This window comes from Aricia agestis, chromosome 22 (assembly GCF_905147365.1).
Source record: "Aricia agestis chromosome 22, ilAriAges1.1, whole genome shotgun sequence".
Taxonomy (NCBI): Eukaryota; Metazoa; Arthropoda; class Insecta; order Lepidoptera; family Lycaenidae; genus Aricia; species Aricia agestis.
In genome coordinates, this window is record NC_056427.1 from 277,954 (window position 1) to 294,500 (window position 16,547).

Below are 16,547 nucleotides of genomic sequence, written 5' to 3' on the forward strand. Positions count from 1 at the left end.
AAAGCATATAGAAAGTACATTCGTTGTGTCATAACTCATAACTCATAACTCATAAGTGACAGAAACGTGACAAACGTACATAAAAGCCTACTTTTAGTCACCGGAAATTCCAAGATAACATTTGAGTTATGTTTCATCTGTGTAAATATAGATTAGGTGCATATTTTGACGAAAATTTACATACGGAATATTAGAAACGGAAAATACATTTTCTTACACAAAAGACTGGCAAATTTTAGTTATACTAGCTAAAAGCCGAGCTTTGTGAGGGCTCGCGTCGCCACACCTTGACTGACTGATGATAACACATCTACATATAAATAAAAATTACTATGATAAAGCACAAATCAATAGGGGTGATAGTTTTTCCGTAAAGTGTACCACAAAATGTACAGGTTGTGGGTTATACTAGGGCTCGCTTCGCTCGCCCTGATTCCAAAGACTCTAGAACATTATAATCACCTATATATTAGCGGAAAAAACATTTTCCTACACAAAGATTACCTAACAAATTTTAGTCAAAATAATATTGAAATGTTCTACATAACCAATCAAACGCGGAGGTCATACTAAGCTCGCGTAAACACAAAGAGGTTTTGGGTCAATTCTTAAGTAGAAAAACAAGCTACGTAACACATTTCGTAAGGTTTTCGAGGTTGAGTCCGAGAGGCATCGCTTGCGCAAGACGAAGGGGGTTCCCCCCTCGCAGGGGGGCAGGGGGCACATGTCAAAGTGGGCAAGAGTGGGGGTCGAGGTCAAACGACACAATTGACTGATTCATTGAAGATAAAGAGGAAATATTTAGCCCACGTAGATGAATTAACACTAGGTGTGGTTCGAAGGGGGTCAGCCTCCCTAAAAAAAGGGGTTAGTTGTAAATGTAAGAGCAAATGGGGATTGAAATACCAGGATTGCATAAGTCGCGCGGAGCTACAATTAACAGTCTAAACTTAATAGTACCAGGCTCACAGAGTACATATAAACATACATCAATTAAATACCGATTTAACTTCTTATCAATATGGTAACTAAGCTACGGGGTATGGTTTCTGGGTTCTTTTGCCAAGGAACCGAATATACCCGTCGGTGGTATACCGCCAAGATGCATCAGCAATGGCGGCAAATCCAATATGGCCGTTTAGCAATATTATTAGCACCGAAAATGCATGACTGACCTTAGCACTCAGTTTCTCCTTCCTTTCTCTCAGTAATATAATGCTCCACTTCTCCCAGATTGTTGAAGAGTTTCCAAGCTAGGATAACACCAGCAATCTCTAGTAGAGAGATGATAAGAGATGCACCAGCGACTGAAGAAGATATGATCTTGGTATACACAGAAGCCACCTTCGCACATCCAAGTCTTTCGTTTGCCTCCTTATCGGTGAAATCGCAGGTGGCTCTGTAGTAGCTGTCAAGACAGCAGGTCAGAGGGAGGTCGTTTCTCCAACTCCTGTAGTCTCTCGCGTCGTTCGCTCCGCAGCATTTCAGCTTCCTCTCAATCCTGCCAAAGGACTTGAACACATCAGGATTGGACTGCGAGTTGTAGTACCCGTCGTAAACCGTATCTTTTATAAATCGGTCGGTATCCTCACCATCGACGTAAACAAAGATCAGGGTTGCAGTAATGGCTTGGAGCAGGATGATTAAGATGAGGAAGATGCCGTACATCCCCAGCAGACCTCTGCTCTCCTGGTTGGCACCGCACCAGCCGCAGAAGGACACTACCATCATGGAGACTCCGAGGATGATGAAGAACCATGGCGCGACTTGTGGCCAGTAGACGCGGTAGTCCAAGAGATAGTGGTTGCTGTTCCTCAACGCGACGAATTCTGACAGCTGCACGAAAAACCATATCCCAGTTGCCGCGGAGGCCAATCCGAATATTGCGTACAACACATTCACAACATACAACACACCCTTTGCTAGATCCTCCTTCATTTTGACCGAATTAAATTAAACTTTGGACGTGCGTCGTTCGTTACGATCGTGGTTGAAATGAGAGGCGGCGCGCGCGACGCAGTAGTTTTGATGACTCGTGCGCAGGTGGCCTTTAGATCGGACGATACGATATCGTTGTTGAGCATACGACATATTTCATTACATCGGAACAGTTTTAGGTTGTTACAGGTATATTACCTCTGTACTATTTAAGCTCTATTTCTAAGACATAAGGATGATGAAAACGAGATTTCAAAGGTAATTCAATTACGAATGTCACTAATGGTTTTGATAATTAACGGTAAATACTTGTTATAATTACTCAGGTAAGAAATGGCATATTTTAACTAAAGTGCTAAATAATAATTATAATTTATGTATGCTTAACTTAACATTATTAAATTATTTTATTGCCATAGTTATTTATTTTTACGTGAAAATAAATAGGTTAACATTTTTAGCCGACTAGTATCAAGAAAGATTTGTTAGCTGTGTATATTTATGTATGTCTTTTTAAACTTTGCTACATTTGAACTGATAAAAGTGTTCTTTTCTGTAGAATGTAGAGATAGCAAAATAAATGTATTGACTATTCGGACTTTTGTGCTATCGAATAGAAAGAATTCCAAAACACGAAAATTTTTAACTTCGTGTATTTCCCAACTGAAAATATATTGTACATCTACACTAATATTATAAATGCGAAAGTGTGTCTGTATGTCTGTCCGTCTGTCTGTTTGTCTGTTATCTCTTCACGCCTAAACTGCTGAACCGCATGGAGATACTTTCAGTCCCGGGAAAGGATATGTCTTTTCCTGGGAGAAGTACTTTTTATCCCGGAAAAATGTACAGTTCCCGCGCGATAGACGAATTTTGGCGCACCGGAGTTGCGGGCATCATCTACTTTGTACATGATATAAGAAAATAATGTTAATTTAAGGTTTAAGTTACAAAACTAGATTTCTGGTCCACAGCTCAAAGGTTTCTCTTGGAGTTAAATAAGTCTAAAATGTCTAAAATTTAATATTTTGCTAGATTTTGTTTGTTTTCTAAAAGTGCAACCATCATTTAGTTTTATAGCCTACTTGCAATCGTATATCTTATTTAAAGTGTAACTTATTAAATATAATATAGCTATGTCCACACTGTGCACGTTCATCTTCAATTTTCATCATCAACTTTCATATTGGCGCATTCAATAATTGAATGCGTCAGAAGGAACGCAACTTCAATATTGTCATTTTTAAAGTTTTGGATACGGTCAGAGGGTATGCGTCGCGGGCATGCCTCACGTTCGCTGTTGACTGCGCTATAACGCATGCCCTTGATGAACAAAAAAAGGCACAGTGTGGACAAAGCTAATGGGCTAACGATAACCATGGACCATCCACAGTAAATCAGAAGTTACATGTGTGTTATTGGCCTTTCAAAGAAACATTTTCCCTAGACATTCACTGAGCATAAAATGTGTTAGTCATAACAACTTATATGCACCTAAAATTCTAACAATATAAAATAAAAAATATCATTTTCCTTGGAATATAATTAATTAATATACTATGTAATTATTTAATTTACATATTTCCGTGTTCACCGGAAGAACAATGAACAATACAATACAAGGACTTTCATTTTCGAAACTTATATTATTTTGACTAGATGACGCCCGCTACTCCGTTGCGCTAAAATTCGTTTATTATATATATAATTCGCGGGAACCGTACATTTTCCCGAGATAAAAAGTATCCTATGTCCTTTCCCGGTACTCAAAGTATCTCCTTACCAAATTTCAGAAAAATCTGTTAAGTGATTTGGGCGAAAAGAGGTAACAGACAGACCCACTTTCGCATTTATAATATTAGTATGGAGTGTTTTGGGAATTCGGTAGTAATTTACTAATGAAATGACAATGAATTTTACTAGCTTTTTTAATAATCAAAAAGGTTTTATGACTCTAAAATCATAATGACCTTACACAAATGCTACTTAAAATTTTGGAGTTAGTCATAGTTGACTTTGAAATTTAAACAGGTGGTTTTAAATAATCTTCACATAAGTGTTATACGTGGGAGAGCCATGCTTCGGCACGAATGGGCCGGCTCGACCGGATAAATACCACGTTCTCACAGAAAACCGTCGTGAAACAGCGCTTGCGCTGTGTTTCGCCGAGTAAGTGAGTTTACCGTAGGCCCAATCACCTACCCTATTCCCTTTCCTACCCTCCCCTATTCCCTTCCCTTCCCTACCCTCCCCTATTCCCTCTTAAAAGGCCGGCAACGCAGATGCAGCTCTTCTGATGCTGCGAGTGTCCATGGGCGACGGAAGTTGCTTTCCATCAGGTGACCCGTTTGCTCGTTTGCCCCCTTATTTCATAAAAAAAAAAAAAAAGTATAATATTAATATTATTAATGAGAAAGTATGTCTACCTGTCTGTTTCTCTGTCTGTTACGTCGTAGCGCCCAAACCATTGAACCGATTTAGCTAAAATTTGGAAGGGAGATACTTTGAGTCCTGGTAAACGACTAAGGATACTTTTTATCCCGGAAAAATGTACAGTTCCCGTGCGATAAACTAATTTTGGTGCAACAGAGTTTCGGGCGTTAATCTAGTACATATTAATATGAGCAATGTACAGTATGGGTTGCAATGCTACAAATTTAAATGTGTTTAACATAACAATAAATACATTAGTGATTTGATTTTGTCCAGTTACTTTTTTACGACTTCAAACGAATCGAAACGGAAAATTGTCTGTTACTCTCTAAATAGTGAAATAATAGACAATTAAATATAAATTAATATTTAATTAGTGGCTTCATTGATAAACCTGATTTATATTCAACAAATTGTGGGCTAGACGTGTCATGTTGTTATAATATTTGGATTATTCTTTTTTACATTTATTTTGAAAAATAAAAAATAAACTTTATAAAACATACTTTATTTTATTTGAAATAAAAATATACAGTATAAAATACACTTTATTTTAGTAATATTCTCATGACTTTAAAGTCATTAAAGTATATCTCAAGCTCTAAACTCTACTGTTAAATAAAAATACTGCATACACAATACACATACAGTAATTGTACAGTCGAAAAACTAAACCCTTCTGTCACACTCAGTTAAAAGCTAAAACCACTTTGGCATAAATGTCGGACATCATTTCAAATGGTATTTTTCAGTCTTATTGAAAGACAAGTAGGTTTATTTTTTATACTCAAAATATCCTTTCCTTACAAGTTGCAATCCGATAAAATCGTGTCGGACCCGCATCGTACACTCTAAACAGGCGCGTCCTGATTATCGTACAGTCTAACACATAATTCTCCTGCAAATCGTACCGTGTAATATCATCATCATCATCATCATCAATATCATATAGCATTATAAATGCGAAAGTCAGTCTGTGTGTTACGTGTAATACTGACACAGTTTTTTTGTTTTGATGAGAACTTCTCATAATATTATATTCCAATATTATGTCTGTTACCCCTCACCCTTTAACTGCTAAACTTTATACGTGGGAGAGCCATGCTTCGGCACGAATGGCTCGCCAGGAGAAATACCACGTTCTCACAGAAAACCGGCGTGAAACAGCGCTTGCGCTGTGTTTCGCCGAGTGAGTGAGTTTACCGGAGGCCCTGTAAACTCACTCACCTTCCCTATTCCCTCTTTAAAGGCCGGCAAGGCACCTGCAGCTCTTCTGATGCTGCGAGTGTCCATGGGCGACGGAAGTTGCTTTCCATCAGGTGACCCGTTTGCTCGTTTGCCCCCTTATTTCATAAAAAAAAAGATTTTGATGGTTTTTGCGACTTCGAGTTTCGACAAAGACAGTTAGCTAAAGAATGTACGGTTCACAAATAAAAACTAGCCGTAACTTATAACTATAAGGGCCTGTATCACCACTTTCTGATATTAAAGTACCGAATAGGCTATTCACAACTTTTTTGACAGATTCTCCATACGTCTTGAATAGCCTATTTGGCACTTATCAGGAAGTGGCGAAATAGGTCCTAAGACTTCTTCCAAACCACGTCACAAAACGAGGAACTTAGTAATATTCGTAATATTACAATATTACGAATATTACTAAGTCCCTCGCCTCGTGGCACTACACCTCTAATTTTCATACGGCCTTGAGGGTGTAAAAAATAAGGCTGTGCTTACTAGAGCAACTAACTGTTTGTATAGTACCTATAGCCAAAAACATGTTCGTAAAAACAAGTCTATAAAAAGTCATTTCGTTACGTTTTTACCCGTTTACGCGCATTTTATGGACCCCTTATTAATACGTACTAATATTATAAGTGTATCTGCTTATAACCTTTTCTCGCCCAAACATCTGAACAGATTTTGATAAAATTGTCCTTTACCGGGATTTTATCCTTTTCCATTGTCCTTAAGCTTAAAGAGGCAACAGACTTACAGACATACTTTTTGGGTATTTTATAATATTACTCGATGAATAAAATTTTTCACATTTTTTCTGGGATAAAAAGTATCCCATTTTCTTTACCGAGACTCAAAGTCCATCTCCATACCAAATTTCAGATAATTCGGTTCTATGGTTTGGGCGTGAAGAGGTGACAGACCAGACACACTTTCGCATTTATAAAATTAGCATGGATGGATGGGAAGGTACCATTTGGTCTAACAAATACTTAAGGCGTTCCTATTAAGAGGGCGACTAACCCAAAAAATCAAACATCGTCCTTCTCTCTTCACACTCACGCCCGTCTTTCATATGTCAGGTGAATAACCTCCTCGTTTTTTGGAAGTCGGTTAAACGGTTAAAAATGACGACGCGGATTCGTCGCCAAATTCGTTTTTTCTCAATAACTCGATAAATATACAACATTTTAAAAATCCGCTCGGTCGGTTTCTCAACATGACAAAATTTTATACAATGTGTTAAAATATTAACTTAGTTCAATGCACGGTTATGGCAGTAAATGAAAAATTCGTAAAAATTAGATGCATCTTTGTGATTTTTTTCTATCGAGAAAATTTTAAGATATCGTGTTTTTGCTCAGATCGAGTTCTTGGAAATATAATGCAGTATCTAATTTTAGAAAATGAAACAATTCGGGGCTTATTTTCAAGTATAAAAATGAATTATAAAATCGAAAATGACGACCTCTGTGGCTCAGTGGTGAGCGCGTTGGTAGCTCAAGCCAGGGGTCGCGGGTTCGAGTCCCGCCGACGGAACAAAAAGTTTTCAAAGTTCCTGGGTCATGGATGTGTATTAAATATGTGTATCATATAATAAAAATCTTAAATATATGTATAGTATAAAAGTATTAAATATATTTCCGTTGTCTGGTACCTGTAACACAAGTCCTTCAGGTACTTACCACAGGGCCAGACTGACGTGGTGTGAAGCGTCCATAGATATTAAAAAAAAAAAAAATTAGGATGAGTCACCCCTTTAAGTGGGGTTTAAGAGTCCATTATTTTAGCCACACTATTCGCTCTACCATATTTACACAACTGGAAATACCAAGCATTTTATTGACAAAACGTGCTAAAACTGGGTTAATACATTTTATTGATATTTCGATGGCTTAAATATTATGCAATAATTCAGCTAAATTAACATAAAAATATGTCATTGACAAAAATACTAATAAAATGTGAAAGTGTGTCTGTTTGTCTGCTATATCTTCACGCCAAATCCGCTGAAACGATTTAGCTGAAATTTGATACTTTTTATCCCGGAAAATGTACGGTTCCCTCGCGATAACCGACTTTTGGCGCAACAGAGTCGCGGGCGACATTATAAAGTTATAAATGCAACAGTCTGTCTTTCACGCTTAAGTAGCTGAACCGTTTTTGATGAAATTTGCTTGGTAGATAAAGTATTAGTACCGAGATCGGACATAGGATAGTTTCTGTCTTCGCAAAATGTATGGTTCTTGTGCGATTGAATTGTTGCGCAGCAAAGTCGTGAGCATTAATATACATAAAACAAGACTGTATCGTTTAAAATAACATTTATAACGCCTGTAATTACAAACTTAATTATTTAATGAGCGTAATCACCTGATTAAAAGTGATTAAGTAATAACTCGACACGTTGCCTCTATAATAGAGTTAGGCTCTTTATTAAACGATGACACATAGACTACATATTTGCTGCTTGAATCAATCAGGCGCTAAGGTAGTTCAGATATATTATGTAACCTCTGTGGCTTAGTAGTTGAGCTTGTGGGTCAAGGGTTCGAATCCCGCGGAAGGAACAAAAAGTTTTACCATGTGTATTAAGTACTAAATTGTGCGGCTCCGCCTATATTCATTAGAAATTTCGCGGAAACACTACATTTTTACGCAAAATGTAACCTATGTCCTTCCCCGTGGTCTACTTTACACCAATGCCAAATTACATTAAAATCGGTCCAATATTTTGTGACGTTAGCGTTCCTCTGCTTTAGTGTTGTAAAAATATTATGTTATCTCATAAATTTCCATACTCCTAGTATAAAGATGCCAAAGTGTGTCCGTCTGTCTGCCTTTTCTACCCTCTTCAAGGCTAAACCGCTGAACCGATATAACCGCATAGGCGTAGATATGTCGAGACCTTTTGCCTTTAATGCGCACTTAATTTGGAATTTCCATTGCCGAAAGTTTTTACCGTCAAATTTATCTACACGCATTTCCAATTCTGTAGTAAATATATATATCTCGTAATAGCTCTGTCCAAAAAAAATTGTGTCAAGTATGTAATTTTTCCAATCTTCTTTTATCAGTTCAGCTGCTCTTTACTCTGCTTTATATTTCTACTGTCTGGGCTCCATAACCTGTTCGGATTCTAATAATTATACTGAAATAAAAGCAAGTAAGATTTCTCACAACCACTTAATATTTTCAAGTGACAACTGACACAATACAAATTTTCTCTTTGATATGTACAATAAAATATCTTCTAACGGCCATTCCCAATATTTGATCTATCTCTGGTTTTGCCCTACTAGAGATAGGAATAGCTCACAATTGACATAAATATGTCTAATGTGAGCTATTCCTATCTCTAGTAGGGCAAAACTAGAGATAGATCAAATATTGGGAACGGCCGTTAAATTATAATGTACCAGGAATGTAAAACAAGTAGTTTTACATTCCTGGTATAATATTCACACCTTAACAAGTAGCCATAGGAAATCCACTCCTCTACCTCCCAGTCCTCCCCCACTCTTATCTTCATTACGCACCTTTCTCAGCAGTCAGCTCGCTGCACGTACGTTCGGGCTTTCCCCGAAAAGCGGGACTGAGCCTGTCCCGCGCGGGACATTTAATTTTGATGAAAAAATCGGGACGTCCCGCCAAAATCGGGACGTCTGGCAACGCTGTTCCGTTTCTAAACCAATTACTTAAAATATTATACAAGTTTATCTCGTGTATGCATGCCCTCTATCTGACATTATGTTCACCTGTGACTCATCTCAGCAACAGGTAGTATTTTTTCTTGTTACATGTTTTTCCTCATTAATTGTTAGCGCAGTGGCGCTGGAAATTCTTTGTTCTTAGTATCATTATAACCTACATGACGCCTGCAATTCCGTTGCGAGAAAATTCGCGCCGGAACCGTACATTTTTCCGGGATAAAAAGTGTCCTATGTCCTTCCCCGGTATTAAAAGTATCTCTATACCCAGCTCAGTTGGTTTGGGCGTGAAAAAGTAACAGACAGACACACATTCTCGTATTATTAGGGTTCCATACCCAAGGGTAAAATGGGACCCAATTACAAAGACTTCGATGTCTGTCTGTCTGTCTTCAGGCTGTATCTCACGAACGGTAACTTCTAGAGAGTTGAAATTTTCACAGATTATGTGTTTCTGTTGCCGCTATAACAACAAATCCTACAAATAAAAATATAATACTTACGAAATGAACTCAGAAACGGACAGATCAGCTGAAGAAACCGTACATTTTTCCAGGATAAAATGTATTCTACATCTTTTCCCAGGACTCAAAGTATCTTCTTATCAAATTTTAACTTAATCTGTTCAGTGGTTTAGGCACAATGACAGACAGACATACATTTATATTATTAGTATAGACTTCCTTTGACTTTGTTTGTATTTGAAAGCGACATTCCCTAATGGTTTATGAGTTTGCACGTGACATACATACAAGGCACCTGTAGCTCCTCTGTTGTCGCAAAATCGCTTTCAATCAGGTGATATAACTGCTCGATTCTAGTTGTTAGCACTAGGGTAGCATAAGCTAGAGTAGTTTATTCTTAGAATTATAATAATATTATGGACTTCGTATTATAATTTTTCCGTACCGTTTACCGAACCGTACATTTTTTCGGTACAAAAAGTATCATGTCCCGGGACACTAAACTCTTTGGGCGTGAAAAGATAAAAGAATGACAGACAGACAGACACACTTTCGCATTTGTAATATTAGTATTTGTATTTATACAATTAGAATATATTATTACGTAAAATATTCTTCTTCATTACATGGAAATTTCATTAATTATTTTCTAAGAAAAAAGGAAAGAAAACTTGCGAATTTGAACTAAATGGCCTTGTAATAAGACAGTCATTATGCAAACAATTTGACCTTAATATTATAATTTATAATTAGTATTCAAATACTTGTAATATTCTTAATAATATTTAAAGTTCATACTAAATATAAAAAGATCAAAATCTTGTATGGCCAATACAAGCATATGCGAACATTTTGAGGTTTATAATTGCCCATATTCGTCGCTGATTGTGGTTTTAGCTCTTTGCAATCATGGTTATTCATCAAGGGGGAGGAAATTATATTATTCATACTTATCCGTACTTACTAATATTTGCAAAAGTCTCTCTGTGCGTTGTCTGTTACATTTTTACGTCTTAACCGCTAAACCGATTTTGCTGAAATTTGGTATGGAGATACTTTGAGTTCCGGGAAAGGACATAAGATACTTTTTATTCCGCAAAACTGTACGGTTTCCGCGTGAAAAATGAATTTTTGGCGCGTCATGTAGTCACTTATTTTGTGTTACATGCTATACAATTTATAGTTAAAACTTAATCACATGTATGATTTAACTACCGTATAATATTGTTATATTCAATTGAATGCTATAATATATTTCCGCAAACGCCTTATTCGATAATATGACGTCATCTGTGGTATTTCTCGGAAAATAATCATGACTAACTTCTGTTTTGCTAAACCACAAATTTTATTAACCTACAATAAGATTACTCATTAATATCAATCTTATATATAAAATTCTCGTGTCACAATGTTAGGCCGCGTACTCCTCCGAAACGGCTTTACTGATTTTAACCAAATTTTATAATATGCATATTCAGTGGGTCTGAGAATCGGCTACTGGGTACTTATTATATTGATAAGTGTATTTGTTGAATAAATAATAGTAAATTATTTTAACTCGAGACTGAAGGCGACCATTGTTTGTGCGACGGGATAGCGATGGACTTAGTCACTTCAATAAAATAATACGGGCGAAATACTTTATATGGCAAAGAAATGTTTGCCGGGACAGCTAGTAAGTATATTTTAGAAATCCTTATCCATACTAATACTATAAATACGAAAGTATGTCTGTCTATCTGTCTGTCTGGACTTCTTTATCAATTTTGCTGGGTATGAAAATTCTTTGAGTCCTGGGACAAGACAAAAGGATTCTTTATAGTTTATACCCTGAAAAAATGTACCGTTCCCTTGTGATAAGCGAATAAGGTAAAAAAGAAAAAGTTAGTCTCTAGTCTCTACGTTTTCTCCGACTGTACTGTCAAACAGTAATTTCCCCGTACAAATAAAAAACATAATATTTCCATTCTTTGTTTTAATACAACTTCAAAATACATACAAAAATATTGGTAACTATTTACATGTGATAAATATTTTGTGATTTTTATAATAATGTAGAGATTATAAAAAGTATATAGAGATTCTATTGAGATGTGCTCAAACGCTGCTCAATTTAAGTAGATCTTAAGTCATATGAACTCGGCTCGAATGGACCAGCTCTACCAGAACATTTCATGATGTGTTTGTCTTTTAATAGATTTTTTGATCTAGTTACTTAAGAAGCTCTTATCTTGAGAAGCGTTTAAAGAGTATTTAAGGACGGTGACAAAATAATATTTTATTTTACAAAAAACTGTCAAAATGCTAGAAAAATCAGTCTAGAATAATTATTAAAGTATTAGGTGGTAAAACTTAAAAATATTTAGGCTTGCACCATTTTCATGCTCTCTCTTTCGCACTGAAAGAGACAACATTACATTTAATCCACCTTACATTATATCTTAATACTATTAGCAAAATTTACAGCGTTTACCTTTGGTTAACAAACATCTTATTAACTAAAACTAGCCTAAATGCACTTTGTGCTAACATAGCTTACGTGCTCGTGATCAAAACTCATACTTACATTGAAAAACACTTTAATTTTTTCATTATTAAAGCTTGAAACACATACAATGACTCAAATGTTTATAATAAATATATAAATATAAATACTACAGACACTTCATGTTATCCTAGTACCTTTACTGAGAAAATCTTAAAAATCTCCAATTGGCAGTCCTATTATTGGCATATTTATATAAATGAGGAGCGTTTTCACAAAGTGAAATATCTACCAAAAGTTGGTACTTTTTTTTTTGACGTTTTTGCATTCTTTCATATGGGATCTATTGTTTGACAAAAGCGAATTTCAACAAAACGTAATATCTTTTCATGTAATCTTACTCGAATATGAAGAAATTTCACAAAGTGAAATATCTACAAGTAAATATTTTTCACAAAACGAAATATCTGCTCAGTTGATTAGCTGTTTGTTTTTAATAAAATGGCAATACTTTGAAATAGGCGGGAAATAACTACCAGTCGTGACTTGTCAATCGTTTGTCGTGCTAGGTCAGTGTTCTAAACTTTCTTATATCGAAAAAATGGCGGAAATTGAATACAATTCACCTGTGATTGAAGTGAATCGTGGAAGAAAAACCAGGAAAAAAGGTGAAGGGAACATAAGACGTGAATTTGACGAGTTTGAGCCACTGCTATAAAATTATTACATTAAATAAAAAATAAAAACAAGTTACGCATAAAATATGTTAAGAAAAAAAATGCAGATATTTCGCTTTTGTGAAAATTCGTAATTTTAATTAGTGATTTTAATAAAGAGCCTGGTATAAAAAATGTATTTTATTTCATGTACATATGTAGGTACCTGTATTTTTAAAACAACTATAGAATAAATTTTACCTAAGTCCTACCCGAAAAAGAAATAAACACTAAAAACCTCATACTGAAAAAAAACATTTTGGTAGATATTTCGCTTTGCAAAAACGCTCCTCAAATATGACCGGACTATCCACTTCCCGCCCAACCTTCCCTAAACATCCACGAATATTTCAACACTAAAATTACCCAAATTGGTTCAGCCGTTCTCGAATTTTAGCGAGGCAAACAAAATTTAAATTGCTTTTTTAGTTTAAGCCAATAATAGAACTCTTGAAATGCCAATAATATTTTTTTTATACTATCTCTACTGTACAAAATAAAAAATCTCTTATTTGCTCTACTACGTACAAAATCCCTTTTCTTTCCCTAGTCCCTACTAATGCAGTCATCCTTTCTTTTGTTTCACCACTTAAGCAATTAAACTGATTATTATTCCGTCCTGGTAGAGTACGTTTAGCGCATATAAAAGACTTTAATTGCTTCCTTTGTTAAGAAAAAGAACTTAGATTTATCCGTGGTAACTGGAAGATTAAGAAGTAAGCTAGTTTCTTTAAAAAAACGTAGAAAAAGCACTATTTTGACGTAGAGTCTTAGATTAGCTTGCAATGTAAAAACTAAGCCAGATTCTTTAATATAAACATGCAAAAAGAACAATATTTTGACTAAAATCATGATATCTTTCATTTCATGAAAGCATGTCTGATTTAAAATGTATCTAATGATAGAGTTAAGAGTTTTACATTTATTAAGACTCTAAAATATACAATTCCACAATTTTGGTGGCGTCATGTTTTTACCAAAATCGTTAAGGGTGACTTAACTTAATTTACATTAAAATATAGCCTAACACGCAACTTACACACGCACAATCAGATCAATAGTAGCCTAAAATAAATATAGCATATGGCTTGGGCACCGCCCGTTTTGTTTAAAATATTGTCTAAATACTATGTTATCGCAATAAACATAAAAACTTTGTTTCTTGTTTAATCTAGTCTGTTTTCTATCAAACAACAAAATATTAGTATTCTCTTATGCGTCAATTGACCTTTGAGTATGATCAATGATCATTTGACATTTAACGAGAATACCAATTTGATGTTTGACTAAAAACGAACAAAATCGAACATAATATTAAAATAGTAAAAATATCGGAATGTTACCATCACATACACAAAAGATATCTACACTTCTTTCGTTAACACTTCCAGCTTATACTTATAAAAATATTTACATGAATATAAGTCTGGTTGTCCTTGTGTGACACGTTGGTAAAGTCACACGACAGATGCAGATAGTGGAACTTGAATTATACGTAAATATAGGTCTACCAGAATCTGATGGCAATATTTGACAGCAGATTTTCAAAAAATATCCTTGATCATTGGATATTTTTTTTATATTTGCATGTTTCACACACAGAATCAGCCGCTATAAGAAAAAGAAAGGATCAAAATGTTTTATTCCAATTACCCCGGTATTGTTAGAGTCAATTTATTTTCTCACATTTTGCCATTAGATTCTGGTATACATATACTTACCTTTATTAGAAATAAGCTATTCTCTTTATATGTGTCTTTTTAACATCACCAAAATTTTCTCCCAACAAATATACCTAAAATAAACATTGTTATTCGCATAAACATGTCGAAAATATGTTTTCGTGACCTCATGTTTGCTATACCTGTTTTAACTTACGTAATCGTTAAACTTACTCAAGATTTAAGCAATCGTCAATCTTAAACGCAATGTATGCCATTGAGTTTAGATTCTTGAGTCGTAGACTAAAATTGTGATGATGTAGCTATGTTTAAGTTAATCCTGGGTTGAATATCATTCAATCTCGTTCTATAAAGAAAACAAATTAACCCAGGATTAATTTTAAATCAGTATAGTATCCTTCTAGTCAAGAATATAGCATTTCAAATTGTTTTTCTCAGTAAAAACATAAAGTTAGCTATTTTCCTTGACTGTACAGTGTACAGCCTTGGCACCATGTATGTACAAATCCAAGATGGCTGAATCGACACTCAATTGAAAAATTATAGCCACAATGGACCATTTGACATTGAAAACACAATGGGAAGTTTTAAAATACTATCGAGATAATATAAAAACTCTTTGCATAAAAAATACTATTGTCAAAGAACCACTGGCATAAAATATATTTTTTCAAATAAAGAACTTCTTTCAATGTCAAATCATACTGAAAACTTTTTTCACAAAACTTACTTTTTTAAATGCTGATTTACAATAGCACCTTTTTGCTCTCCGATTCGTTCTGGGGTGGTGGTCTTCTCCTCTTCGCTAGGGCCTTCGACAGCGTCACGGCAACCACCAGACACAGTATGCAGATGATTGCAGTAAAGATGGCTGCTCCTGACAGCACCTTGATGACAATTCTGGCGTATTGCGCAGCAACTGTAGAACAGCCGTGACGTTCGTTGGCGAGTTTGTTGGTGAAATCGCAGTCGATCGAGTACGGGTCCAACCAGCCATGGTAGAACACGTCGCAGCAGGACTTAGGGAACTCATTCTTCCAGTTCTTGTAATCCCTTGGACTGTCGGCGCCGCAGCAGTGGAGTTTCTTTTCAATCTCGCCGAACGCTGCCGCCACATCATTGTCAGTTTTCGTCTGGAAGTATACATCCCATACCGTGTCCTTCACGAAATCGTCTGTGCTCTTATTGTCTGCGAACACTAGGGCTACTACTGAAGCCGCGATTAAAATTAACACCACAATCGCTAGAGCAGTTATGTACATCGTCAACAATCCTCTGGACTTCTTCTTGGCGCTGGTGAATCCGCAGGCGCATACTCCCAACACGAAGAGGGATACGAAGAAAAACAGCCATGGGATCGCTTGTGGCCAGTATACGGTGTAATCCAGAAGGTAATGGTTGGAGTTCCTCAAAGTTGTAAAGTCATGGACTTCGCAGAAGAACCATATGGATGCTGATGCGATGGCCACTCCTAGAACGGCGTTTATTACGTTTAAAACGTATAATATCACTTTACTAACGTGTACGCTCCCCATGGTGCGTTAGCGCAGTCCCACTGTTACAAACTGAATGGCGTGACCGTACCTCGACTTGTATATATTAAGATAGCATCATAGTATGAATCATTTCTCGTTTACGACCTTCGAACAACTCAAATCGAACCTTAACACCACCAAAGTATAGTTCAATTTCATTCGCAAGTAAATTTATCGATGTAAAAACGTAACTTCAAGCGAATTGAAACTCTACTTGTCAAAATTAAGGTTTAATTTCGTTTGTGTGGTTATCATAGTGTTTTGCTATGACGAATACACCATAGTAAACGTGACGCAGGGCTTTATAATTCGCATAATAGCCCTTATTAAGGGTGACACCCC

General features: G+C 35.8%; 1 protein-coding gene across 1 annotated transcript; it reads right to left on the bottom strand.

The window, feature by feature from the left end:
• Positions 1 to 876: 876 nt before the first annotated feature.
• LOC121738238 lies at positions 877 to 16,245 on the bottom strand. The gene is made up of 2 exons (XM_042130187.1): positions 15,421 to 16,245; positions 877 to 1,945 (listed from the first exon to the last, which is right to left on the bottom strand). The coding sequence occupies exons 1-2, from the start codon at positions 16,203 to 16,205 to the stop codon at positions 1,177 to 1,179; spliced, it is 1,554 nt and encodes a 517-aa protein (XP_041986121.1). The 5' UTR covers positions 16,206 to 16,245; the 3' UTR covers positions 877 to 1,176.
• Positions 16,246 to 16,547: the final 302 nt, after the last annotated feature.